This window comes from Perognathus longimembris, chromosome 22, assembly GCF_023159225.1.
Source record: "Perognathus longimembris pacificus isolate PPM17 chromosome 22, ASM2315922v1, whole genome shotgun sequence".
NCBI classification, from domain to species: Eukaryota; Metazoa; Chordata; class Mammalia; order Rodentia; family Heteromyidae; genus Perognathus; species Perognathus longimembris.
In genome coordinates this window covers 16,863,396-16,877,414 of record NC_063182.1, presented here as the reverse complement: position 1 = coordinate 16,877,414, position 14,019 = coordinate 16,863,396, and the positions used below count along the sequence as shown (strand labels likewise).

Below are 14,019 nucleotides of genomic sequence, written 5' to 3'. Positions count from 1 at the left end.
CTACTTAGGAAAATGAAACCTAAAGACTCCCAGTTCAAAGTCAGGCTGGGCGGGGAAAGTCCATGAGACTCTTACCTCCAATTAACCACAAAACAATGACAACAACAACAAAAAAACAAACCTGAAACTAGAGCTGTGGCCCAAGTAGTATAACACTAGCCTTGAGCAAAAAGGCTCAGTGATAGAGCCCAAGCGAAAGCCTCAGGAACAGCACATGCATGCGTGCACTGACACACACAAACACACACGCACACACACACACAAAAATTAAAAACTAACATAGGCTACTTTAATCCATCCACCAAAATTGTAGAATGAAAAAGATAAACATCAAATGTTGCCGAGAGTAAAGCAACCTGAATTCTCATATTGTTGCTAGAATGTAAATGTGTATAAACACTTCAAGATGACCTTGCCATATCCATTAAGCTTATTATATAATATCCTGTGGTGCAGCAATTTTAATCCTATGTATGTAACATGTTTTACAAAAGTCATTAGGAGAAAACTGAAAAATAATACTATTTGGAATAAACAAACCAGATACAACCTGTCAAAAACATCACTAGAAAAACCTAACACCAAGCAATGAAATTAAGTAAACACTGCTACCCTGTAACAAAATTACTGGAGTAATACAAGAAAGAATATGTTCAATGTATACAGAAGTAAAAAATAGGGGCTGGGGATATGGCCTAGTGGCAAGAGTGCCTGCCTCATATACATGAGGCCCTGGGTTCGATTCCCCAGCACCACATATACAGAAAATGGCCAGAAGTGGCACTGTGGCTCAAGTGGCAGAGTGCTAGCCTTGAGCAAAAAGAAGCCAAGGACAGTGCTCAGGCCCTGAGTCCAAGGCCCAGGACTGGCCAAAAAAAAAAAAGAAGTAAAAAATAAACTACAGTACAAATTGGAATTTTCTGTCATAGTATGAGATGGGAGAGCAGGCACAAAGGACATCCTTTTCTTTAGAACACAGGTATATTCACTCATTAAAATTCAATGAAGTGAATACTTATAATGCTGTGTTTTATGTATTAATAAAAAAACATGATTTAAAATGTGACTCCAAATAAAAAAACCTTTATGCCAAAAACTTTCATTTCAACATTCAGGCCTTAAAAATTTTGGAAATAGGCCATGCACTTGTAACTCACACCTGTATTCCTAACTACTTAGACTGCTGAGATAAGGAGATTGTGGTTCAAAGCCAGCCCAGGCAGGAAAAGTCTATGAAACATTTCTCTCCTATTAACTACCAAATAGGCACAAGTGGAGCTGTGACTCAAGGGATAGAGTACCAGCCTTGAGCACACATGCTCAACAACAGCACCCAGGCCTTGACTGGCACACACAAAAAAAGATACATTACATATGTATGTGTGCATTTAAATAAATTTTAAATTTTATTGGCTATATATGTAGCCAATAAAATAAACATATAATATGCATATATAACTATTAGACAAAGCTATATACATATTAAACCATTCCTAACAATGCAGTGTCCAGCTATTGTCCTATCCTTCATCTATTACATTATTTTACACAGTAGCTCCATTCTCAATACTTGCAAATGTTTACATAGGTCAACGCTACCACACTTTTACAAATTCACCTATGTTCGGCTCTCTAATCTGTGACTCCGTTCATTAATATCAGCTGAGTAGACAGCTGACATTGAGCCAAACATCCTTTATCTTTTCTGTATAGTTTTAGAGTGCTGGTACTGGGGCTTGAACTCAGAACTTTTTGCTACTATGTGGCTTTGGTGCTCAATGCTGGCACTCTACCATACCTCCAACTTCTGACTTTTTCCTGGTTAAAGATAAAACTTTCTCAGATTTGTCTATTCCTCCTTGTTTCAAAATACAAGCAGTCCTCAGATCTCAGACTCCTGAGTAACTAAGATTACAGGCATGGGCCACTGGTAGCAGGTTCATCTGTTCTGCTTTTATACAACTAACATCTCATGCCTAATGAAGTCAAAGATGTGATGAAATCCATACTTCTGTTTCTCTACTTCTCTGTACTTTTCAGAATGTTGCCATTTTTTCACTTTCTATGTTCATGAAATAAATTTTAATCACATCCGTCACTTCTTTTTTTCAAAACAATTTTTTTTGCTTCCAGGTTATGAATGTATAGATATTATTCAAGAACAAATTTTAGCATTAGCATGCTTAGATATAAAAGTTACAACTTACTGCTATTACTTCAAAAATAACTACCTGATTCATGGTTTGGTCTAAAAATGCTCTGTCATTAAAATATAGAAATAAGTTTCTCCGCTAAGGAAGACTTTTTTTTTCTCTAAATCGAAAATATCTGTTCTTGTTTTAGTAGTCGCCCCCTTCCTGGAAACATAGTATATGTCCAAAAAAAAATTTACAATATGTGGCTGGGAATATGGCCTAGTGGTTGAGTGCTTGCCTTGCACACATGAAGCCCTGAGTTTGATTCCTCTGCACCACAAATAGAAAATGCCAAAAGTGGCGCTGTGGCTCAAGTGGTAGAATGCTAGCCTTGAGCAAAAATAAGCCAGGGCAGTGCTCAGGCCCTGAGTACAAGCCCAATGACTAGCAAAAAAATTCCAATATAACAGCAAAACTTGATATCGCTGCTCCTATAATGTTAACATGTCATTCTTTGATTCATATACTTAATTTACATAATTCATATAATGATTCCTGTGATAGTTCACATTGAAAGAACCAATCATCAGAACTTAGACATCAAATGTTCCTTCTTCTGTAGGAACCATATACACTATTCACTCAGGTAGTACATACACTAACAACTGTAATGATACAAACAGGATTAGCATGGTCGTTGCTCAGGACAGCATGTAAATTGGCAACGTGACTACTTCCTCAGTACTATTACCTCATCCAATCACACACACAGAGCTAACTGAAATGGTAAATAAGTTAATTTACTTGGCTATAGTAATAATTGTTTCACCATATGTGCATATTGAAATATACTGCATTTAATACATACAAAATAAAAAATGTAAAAATAACTAGTATTTTGAAAATTATAAAATATTGAAACTAAAAAAAGAGCAAATGGTACCATGTTTCACAAAAAGAAAGACTGAATCATGAAGAACTTGAGCAATTCTTTCAATATAATAATTGACTAAAGGATTAAAACCAAAAACAGGTTTTCCAAAGCCTAACCTATAGGTTTTTCCTCTATAATACTTCCTTTGTAAGTAAGCAACAGGAAGACAAGAAACTTAGCTACTTGGCTATTACTGTACTTACCATGCTTAACAAAGCTCAGGAAAATACAGATTTAACATTAAGAACTCTTGTGCACTCTAGAGTCCCAAAAGCACAGAATTTCCAAAATAAAAATGTTACCAAATCGGGCTGGGGATATGGCCTAGTGGCAAGAGTACTTGCCTCGTATACATGAGACCCTGGGTTCAATTCCCTAGCACCACATATAGAGAAAATGGGCAGAAGTGGCGCTGTGGCTCAAGTGGCAGAGTGCTAGCCTTGAGCAAAAGGAAGCCAGGGACAGTGCTCAGGCCCTGAGTCCAAGCCCCAGGACTAGCCAAAAAAAAAAAAAAAAAAAGTTACCAAATCGTCAAAAAGGTTAAAAGAATTACCTAGTGCTTTAATATACAATTTATAAAATATAAATGTTTATGAGATTGTTGATACTTTTAAACTTACTAAAAAAATCCCTTTACTTGTTTATAAGTTTTCCTCTTATAAAACATCTATTGGTTCTAGATTTTGATTAAGTATATCAACAAAGTGAAAATGAAGCATCAGTTACTTTGAAATGCACTGTAATAAAAACAAGATACCTGCCTATAAGACATTTAAATATTCATTATTTGGAGTAAAAATGATGAATTCTGATCTTGCATGCTATTTTGAAAATAACCGGTCCCATTGCTTTATCACTTCCAGCTTTAGGCTCTCTTACAGGACTTCCAAATTTCCACAAACCAGTTTCATTTCAACTACTTTAAAAGTACATTACAACTTGTTAAAGGCACTTGTAGTTTCTTGTAGCCACTTGTATGTCTTGTCTGACATACAGGAAGACTGAAAACTCGACACTGCATCCTTGCTGGCACTCCACCATTTGAGCAAGGATTCCAGCCGACTCACTGTTATACTTACAAATGGTGAACAGCTGGACACATTCAAAATGGCCAAGTTTTCTTAGATCCTTCAAAGAAATAAGGTACTAAAAGCAAACTACTGCCCTAAAATTCAGAGACAGACAAATACTGGGGAGAAAAAACAACCCACAACTTACCAGAGCAGAAAAACACAAGCAAAAGCTTTCCAGGGAACCACTGCCAGAGTAGGGAAGTTTTAGCCGTAACTGAAGAACTTCTGGAGACTTAGTCTGAATTAAAAATTCTCCAGGAACCCAGAATACGTTTTTGTTTTTTTAATTTATTTTTACTGTAAAGGATATACAGAGGGTTTACAGTTACATAAGTCAGGTAATGAGTATATTTCTTCTTTTTAATTAATTTATTGTTAAGATGATAGAGTGGTTACAGTTTAATATGTAAGGCAGTGAGTACTTTTCTTATCAAACTTGTTACCTCCTCCATTTCCTCCCAGGTTTATACCCCCCAGGCCCCTCCCCCACAAGCTGTATAGTTCATCTTCAACAAAGTATCTAGTGAGTATCACTGCTGAATAAGTTCACCCTTTGTTCCACTATAGTTTTATCTCCAGGAGCTCTATTATGTCTCTACAGCAAGTACTAGATAAAATCCCCACTCCTTTGGCAAGAAGGTTAAAAAGAAAAATTTTGAAATATGCCAGAGCATTATGTTCTCTTAGCATGGCCTGCCTTTCTAATTTACAAAAGCCCCACCTACAGTGGCTGAGAAAACAATGAATGTCTCACCTAACATGGAAACACTGGAGTCAACAGTCAAAAAAATCTTATCAATATGTATAGCTACCCTAATAAAACTGTGAGAAAAACAGAATTGTAAGTAAAAGTACATGACTATACTACATAGTTGAGACTTCAACATGCTTCTATCCGAAATCAACAGATCCAAAAGACAAAAGAAAAAAAAAATCAGTGAGGATATAGTTGCACTCAACAGAACAATGAATCAAGTAGATAAAATTCATGTCTATAGATTAATCAAACAGCACCAGATGCACAGTATTTTCAAGTTCACATAGAAAATTTGCCAACACAAATCACATAGAGCCATAAAACATACTGTAAGAAATATGTAACTTTAACCCCTCTGTACATCATCTTTACAATAATTTTTTTTTTGGGGGGGGGGCCAGTCCTGGGCCTTGGACTCAGGGCCTGGGCCCTGTCCCTGGCTTCCTTTTTTGCTCAAGGCTAGCACTCTGCCACTTGAGCCACAGCGCCACTTCTGGCCGCTTTCTGTATATGTGGTGCTGGGGAATTGAACCCAGGGCCTCATGTATACGAGGCAAGCTCTCTTGCCACTAGGCCATATCCCCAGCCCCTACAATACATTTTTTTAAAATAAAGAAATATGCAGTGTCTCCTATCAGACCATAATAGGTCTACATTAGACATCAGTAACAAAAAAAATAGTAAGCTAGCTAATTCAGGAAAATCATAATTCAAGGCCATCCAGCTCAGGCAAAATGTTCATACGATTTCATGGCAACAGAGAAAGTTTGCAATTAATAAAGAAATAAAATAAGACAAACTTTTCTTTCTCATGATAGGCAAGTATTAAAAGAATGAAAACTTTCTCAAGTGGTGGATGTGCATTAAATGAAAAAAAATCACCCAGCTGTCTATTTTTAAATGTGCAGAATTATGCATGAATTGTTCAATTCAGGCTGCCATAGCAAAGTAACACAATCTACGTGGTTTGAACAACATCAAGTGTATTTTCACAGTTCTGGAAGCTGGAAGACCAAATACCAAGGTGCTGGCAGATGGTTTCTGCTGAGGTCCCTCTCCTTGGCTTCAGATGACTTTCTCAAAAGACATGAACAGATTTAGGATTTGGAATGTTCCACTTAAGTCCATGCAAATATTCCAGTATCTGGAAACTGAAACGTGAAACACTCCTCCCACACATATTGGATAAGAAATAATCTGTGTTTGCACTAGAATTCCAGCTGCATCACTCTGTTTTCTCAACATTAATTATAAGAACAATAGCTATTCTCATTGTATAGTTGGAAAGATTGAATAAGAACATCTATGTTGAGTTGACTGGGACACACTAGTAATTACACCCTGGAAGCTAAAGCAAAAAGATCAAGAGTTCAAGGCCAGCCAAGAACTGGGGGGATGGGGGGGGGAGACACGCATGTATGTGATGCACACACACCCATACACACACACCAATGAGAGGATGGGAAAATAAATAAAGAGAGAAGAGAGAGAGAAGGAAAGGGAGAGATTCTTGTAAAGTGCCTTTTATCCAACAAATCATGAGTAAGTGTAAGGTGCTGAGGTTTTGCCATCTTTCTTAAAAACAAAACAAAAATTATTATAAATATTATCCTAAACACTTTCCAAAGAAATTATAAGAATAAGGATACTCTAACACTAACTATGTTCAGTTATGTTAATCAGCTGCTACACCTAGTCTGCTTCTGTAGTCGGGCCATAAAAAGGTTCCCTCTGTCACTAGAATGCCTAATATCTCTAGTGTAATGATAAACATCAATGCTACAAAAACCCTAGTAAGATTATGGTATGAAATTCCACTATCACTCTTCCGTTTACTTTTTTTTCTTTTTAACTCCTTAACAACTACAGTCTGAGTTTTTAAAACTTATTGTACTTGTTTGTAAACTAAATGTTATCCTATTTTTGAGTAATCACCCAAATTTCAATTATACTATATATTTTTATATTTGTTTGTTCCCCTAGTGTCCACTGTTTTATCCATTCAATCATATCATTAAAATGCCTAAAATAATACCCAAATCCTATTGAGATGTGGTGAGACACATGGAGATATTATCATTAAACTATCTACTGACAACTATTTTTAACTTAACCCAAAACTTATATGTATTGTGATATAAGACAATTATCATATACATATTCAACTAATGAACCACAGCCAATACGCATATGCATTACTTTTTTGTTTAAAACTAAGGTAATAGTAACAAAGTAACATTGTAAGGATCCTTGAGACTCATTTAATGAAAGACAATTTATCATTTTTGGCCTACAAAGGGACTTACAAGTAATTTCCCATTTCTCCCAACCCACTCCTCATCACCAGTAATGGTATCTGATATTTTGTGCAAATAAGTAATACATATGATATGTTGTTGATATCAAGAATCTCCCAGTGTTCAATCTCTTATGTTTTCCTCCCATTCTAACTTTCCACTGGGTCATGTAAGTAACATTGGTTAAAAGAGGCTTGGTAAGTATTGACACTCTGAGGCTTGTTCTTTTAGAGTCTCCCTTTATCCTTTCAGAATGCTTCTTAGGAGCAGAGATTATACAACCAGGGAAGGAAAAAAAATGTTCAGCTATCCACCAGTTCTTCCAACCAGCCCAACTGAGGCACCAGCTTTATTTAATAAGAAACCTACTGAAACACTATGGACAAAAGATGACATGTGGAACAGTATCCATCAAGTATGACCCTAATTTCAGAATCAAAAGTAAATGACTAGCCTCGTGCTGATGGTTCATGCCTGTAACCCTAGCTACTCAGGAGGAAGTGATCTGAGGATCACAGTTCAAAGCTAGCCCAGGAAGGAAACTCCATGAGACTCTTATCGTCAATTAACCACCCAAAGAAGATGGTGCTATGACTCAAAATGACAGAGAACTAGCCTTGAGCAAAGGGGCCCAAGTACAAGCTTCATGACCATTAAAAACTAATATAATAAAAGATGAAAAGTAAATTAAAAATGTAAATGATTGTTTTATTATGCAGCATTACATAACAAAAATAGTACAGCTACACAATGAGAAGAGTTTCCATTAGGTAGTAAACAACAAAAGATGTGTCAGTAGCAATAATTATTCTTATTGTTAACTATTATAAAAAATTTTCCACCCCAAGATACTGTTTTGGTTATCTGACTGTTTATAAGGACACTTTGCTCATTCCCTAAAGGGTAGAAATGAGACCGAAGTAAAGCAACCAGAGCCCATTCTTCATTTTCTCTTTCTTCTTTCTAAGCTACAGCTGCACTTTACCTTTTTATCTGTCAGTCATGTCTGCACAGCTTCCTCCAAAGTAGTTCATCAATAATTCAGACCAATTCTAACCTTTGGTTATGCTCTGTACATCAGAAATAGTAGCATTGCCTTAACCTTCCTCCACTACAGATAAAGCCTAAGAGAACAGACTCTTCACTTAGGACCAAAAGGTATGGCATAAAACTTACACTTCTTCTTTGACTTGTTATAATCATTAGGTAAGGAAATCAGACTAATAACCCTTAGTCAAAAAAAATCAAGCAGCACAGAAAAATGTATCTACTTTTCCTCTGTGAATTTACTTAACCATACACATTTTACTTTTTTAACACCCCAATAATCCCCCGCTCACACTTTACTCGATATTCACCTTAATTTACCTAAATCAAAGATACTGGTTCACTAACTTCCTTTTACTAAACCTAAAACTTCTCTAGAAGAGACATTCCTTGAAAGAAGAGGCCATTTACTTATCCTAAAGTGGCAGCCATTGCTCAACTCTAACAATCTACTCTCAAAAAGGAAGAGCCACCAGATATAAACCATGTTCTATGACTTTCCAAGCGGTAACAGAATTCAAGACTTTTGAAATATGCCATTTTCCTATTCCTAAAACATAGCAACTAACTAATTACCAGATGTTCCAAATACACCACACACACACACACACACACACACACACACACACACACCATTTCTTTCTCCAAAGATCTCTTGCTACTGCAAATTAACAGTTTATAATCTCTATATATAATGGAAGATACTCCAAAGGAATAATTCTCTTCTCCTCTACTACCACTATTAATCCATACCAAAAAAGTGGGGGGGGGGGGTGGGAACAGAACAAAAAGCACCATAAAAAGTATAGACTACCCGTGGCAAATTACTTTCACCTTTGCTCTCACAGGGAAAATAAATTTTACATTAAAAAGTCCTTCATAGCAGAAAAAAAAGTACAGAATTTTTTTCTTTTTAACATTTTGTTGTAAGTCTCAAAAAGGAAAATATTCAAAAAATTTAATACTTACAAGTTATATTAAACCATTCCAGCTTTAAGCAAACTAATGAAAGTTATTAGCAATAAACACACGACTAATGATTTACCATGCCCAGTGAAAAATAAGGTTCCTAACTCTGATGGTGTCAATATATTTCATTGATCATTCTACATACTTGACACTTTTCTGGGCAACAAAACCACCTATGAACTCCCTGACTTAGGGAACCCTAATCTAACAAAATACTTGTCAACTCAATTATATGACCTACACCTTCCTAATACCATGCTATTCACTGTTGTAAGTTTCAGTTATTTATAATCAAACACTAATTAGTCAAAGAATATTTTTGTGATTGTTTTTATAAAAGATTGCCATTACTTAACCAAGTTGGTAAGGCTTTTCCTATTTAAAAGTAGAAATTAATTGTTTAGCTGACTGCTTAGAAACATAAACAAATTTGAAATAAAAATGTAAACATAAGCACTCATAGTAGGCTTGGCTTAGAATTCAAAACATTCTCTAAAATAGAAATTAAAATCCATGTGTTAGTACTGAACTTATCATCACAGCTACTCAGGACAGAGACTGAGGCAGCACAATCACTTGAGCCCAGGAACTTGGGTCCAGGCTGGGTAATATATTGATACCTAGTCTCAAAAAAGTAAAATACAATTAACACAGCTATGACTAAGGGAGTCTCTGTACCAAAATTAACTGCTAAGCCATTTAATGATGAGTTGCATTATTGTTATTTAGAATAGACAAAGATATTTGTTGCACTTCTCTACGTTAGGTACTACATTAAAAAATCAAAATGCTTGTTAAACCTTAAAAATAACCATATAAGATTTGAGATAAGTACCATTACTGTTGTACCCATTTTAAAAGATGGGACAACTGACCTTTCTAAGATCACATAGTGACAGTCAAGAGTCCAACTCAAATCTTGTCTCAATTTACACTTAGCATACTTAGACACTGCATTGTATTGTCTCCAGTGGCTTATTTGATCTAAGACTCCTTTTTAAAGAAGGGGTAGGAGTCATGGGTTTGCACACCTCCTTCCTCCTTCCTTTTAGTGATAATTTTAACTATACTAGAAATTCGGCTGGAGATAAGAATCAGTTGTACAGCACTTGTTTAGCATGTATAAGGCCTTGTTTTCGATCCAAAGCAATATAAAGTGTGTGTATTTACATATATAAAACATATATGAAATAAAGAGCCCTGTTTAGTGTAAGGTTCACCAAAAAGGAAACCCGCAACATGGTTCAGGAAGAAAAGTTTATTGTGGGGGAAGCAAACTGCCAGCCCATACAAGATGGAGGTGTGGGTAAGAGAGGGGAAAGAAGGGAAAAAGAGAGAAAAGAGCAAGAGAGAGTAAGAGAGAAAAAAGAGCCGGATCATATTCAGGTGGGAGACATAGGAATGTGGGTTGGATCTGACCTCAGAGAAGGAGGAGGTAACTGCCTAGGTACTTCAGGTACTGGACACAGACTTAAAAAGTGGGGAGCATCTGCATGGAGCCCTCCCCTCCCGGAGGTGGGGCTTACATTTAGATTAAGACTCGTTCTTATATAGTCATATAGTTTTATTCCTAATCATGATGAAAATTCACCTAGTGAACATCTCATGGACACAATTTAAAGTAATCATAGTCATTATTAAAAACTTGGTGGGAATATTCTACTTTTCACTCCATTTTGCTGTGACCCTAAAATGTTCCTTAAAAAGTTATTTTAGAAACAATTTTAAAACCACAACACGCTAAATATGCCCAACCTAAATATAAGTCCGTTCACTTATGAAATGGCACAAGACTATACTCTTTTAGTATTAGATGTTGCAATTTTATTACAACCACAATACTGAGCATATACTGGGATGTTATAAATATGTAATTGACTGATTTTCTCAAAAATACTTGAAGGTGGGCAAGTAAGAACTTTACTGGGAAAGTTTGCAATACATAAATATAAGATAAATTGGAATAAAATCAAACTAAAGGTTAAAAGCTGTGTTGAATAACATAAAAATATAGAAATACATCTGTAACCAATGACTGGCATTAAGTTAGACTACTTTTTTCCAACTTAAGTATAAAAACAAGTAGCCTTAAGACAAAAACGGATTAGTATTAGTATATCCATAATTAGTTTTTTAAGTCCTCTCTGAGTCCTCTACAGACGTTTATCCCACAAAAAAACTTAAGACTGTCATGAATGTCAATATATGAACCAAATCTTTTTGTCCTAACATTCACCAAGGTTGCTGGACTAAGACTGAGGTGAAGGATTGTCTAGAAAACCTTTTACTTACTATTAACCACTTCCCATCTCAACATTTTCCTCTCGAGGTACGCGTTCCAAAATACTTACCTAGGTCCACTGAGGAAAACAACAGAGTAGGTTCTAACGTTTGGAGTCATTTATCCTGTATGTACTACAGTGAATTATCAAAATTAATTTTCAAACACAACACTCCATTGGCCATAAAATGGTGAAAGGGCACTTTATTAATTTTTGCTTTGCGCCTATGCTGTACTTACAGGGTCTCAATATGAAAGAATTACATCGATGTCAATACGTAGGAAACCAATGAACCGAGTCGCAGACAGTGTTCACTGTAACTCACTGAGCATTTGACACCTGTAACTCAGGACTTGCCTTTCTCCCCCACTTCTCAAAGAGTAACACAGACTTGTTTGAATCGCTGTGCTTTCAGCACACAGAAGTTGGGGTTCACAGTGCAACAGAAACAACGAGTTTTCCAAATCATAGGAGCCCCAAAAACTCATGTAAGTACCTATCTTCAAAGCATCTCAGCCCCAGCACCGCGCTCACAGGGTTACTGCAGTGACTGCCTAGATAGCGGCAAATTAGGCTAAATCCTGGGATAGCCCCCTCCATTGGAACAGACAGAACTATAACCGGCTCTCACTTGGATGCACATTCCCCCCAAGCTTCCTATCTTGCAATAATAATAATAACAACAACTACTTTACTTCTTCCCAGAGAAGCGGTCGACGTACGAAAACGCCAGCAAGCACGCCAGTCGGGAAGATGACTGAGCCATATCAACTCCCTACGCAGGAAAACCTGAAGCTTCTTTTTAAACTTTTTTTTTAAACACATCTCATCTGGGAAGAGTGAAGCCCTCACTTCTTTTATTCCCACTTCTTTTCCCAACTTCCCCCGTCCCGGCCCCACACGGCCCGGACTTACTGATTCGTCGGAGGCGCGGTCAGCGGGATGGCCACCTCTTCCTCCTCGTATTCCGGTCCATCCAGAGAGTCACCTTCATCCACGGTCCCCAGGCCCGCGCCCAACGGGGGCAACTGGGGAGGCGGCGGCAGAGGGGGGAACCCGACGCCCGGCCCCAGAGTCTCGGCGGGCAGCGCCAGCGTCGCCCTGGCGAGCGCCATCTCTCCACTAGGTCCCGCGGCAGCGGCGGCCCCGGGGGGGCAGGCGGCAGCGCCGCCCCCTGTCAGCCCGGCGCCCCCCAGGGTCCCCGCCGCACACCCGGCGCCCAGGAACCCGGACCCCAGCTCAGCTCCGCCACCCAGAGTCCCGCCGGCTCCGGCCTCCACCAGCCCGGGGTAGGCGGCTGCGGACACGGGCAGGGCCGTGGGTACCTTCGCCCGACACGCGGCCGGATAAGCGCCGGAGCCCGCGGCCGTCACCGGGCCGCCTTCCTCACCGCCGGCCTCGGCCGCCATCATGTTGAAGCCCGCTGGGCTGTGCCGCCCCAGCCCGCCCGGGAGCCCCGGGGGCCACCAGGCCCCGGCAGCGAGCCGCCCCACCCAGGCGCGTCCCCCTGCGGCTCCGCGGGCGGAGGAAACAACAACAAAAGGCGAGGGCCCGCCGCCGCGCCCCCTCGCCGGGCCGCGGCCCAGCCTCCGGAGCGCCCGGGCTTACGGGAAGCCGAATGGGCAAAAAAGCACCACGCCTGCACAAACGCCGTCCGGCCTCACCTTGCACACGCACACGCACACTCGCACACGCACATGCACAGACAGGGAAAACTTCCTGGCTGCACTGAAGAGGAAGGGAAGGGACCCGGGCGGCCGCCGCCACTACCGCTCCTTCACCACCCCAGTTCCGGCCACCCCCACCGCAGCCACCACGGGTGCCGCTGCCCGGGCTGGGGCCGCGGGCGCCGCTGCATCCTCCTCCCGGCCCGAGACCGGAGGGGTGGGGAGCGGAGGAGGCCGGAGGGGCGGGGTGGCGGGGAAACTGACTGAATGGCTTGCTACCTGAAGCAAGCTCGCCAGTGAGTGAAACCCGACAGAGAAAGGAGGGCGGGGCCCTCGGGGAGAGGGCGGAGGGAAGGAAGGGCGGAGGAGCAGGAGAAGGGAGGGGCAGCCTCTGCGCGTGCGCGTGCCCGTCCGGGGCGGGGCCGGGAAGGGAGCCGGAGGAGGAAGGAAGCGACGGGGGCGCGCGTTCGCGTTCCTAGTCCCATTCGGCTGATCGCCTGGAGGCGGGTCTCCACTTCTGAGAGTGCGGTAGCGCGCGCCGCCTTCCTAGGGCTTTGTTTGATGGACGGGAGGGAAGGGAATGGTAGAGGGATGGGAGTTAGTGGACTGGGAAGGGTGAAGGAAGAGAGGAAAGAAGGAGAGGAGGAAGGCAGGGGATGATGCCCCAATCTACTTCCTACTTCCTGACTTGTAGGGAAAAGGGCCTTAACCTGAAGCCCTCAAACTAGAGAATGGGAGCCTGAAGCAAATGTTCTGTTCTGCTGTCTCATTTTAGTTGCATGATGCAAGTCACCATACGACTACTATATATTATTTTAAAAAATTAAAAACCAAATCCTGGGATTCCATGAAAATGTA

At 40.0% G+C, this 14,019-nt stretch overlaps 1 protein-coding gene across 1 annotated transcript in view; it reads right to left on the bottom strand.

Moving 5' to 3' along the window:
* Positions 1-13,416, bottom strand: part of Rasa1 (RAS p21 protein activator 1) — a 68,289-nt gene extending 54,873 nt beyond the window's left edge. Inside the window, exon 1 of the mRNA XM_048331562.1 lies at positions 12,410-13,416. Coding sequence (XP_048187519.1) covers positions 12,410-12,906 — 497 coding nt within the window. The 5' untranslated portion in view covers positions 12,907-13,416. The remainder of the gene's footprint in view (positions 1-12,409) is intronic.
* Positions 13,417-14,019: the final 603 nt, after the last annotated feature.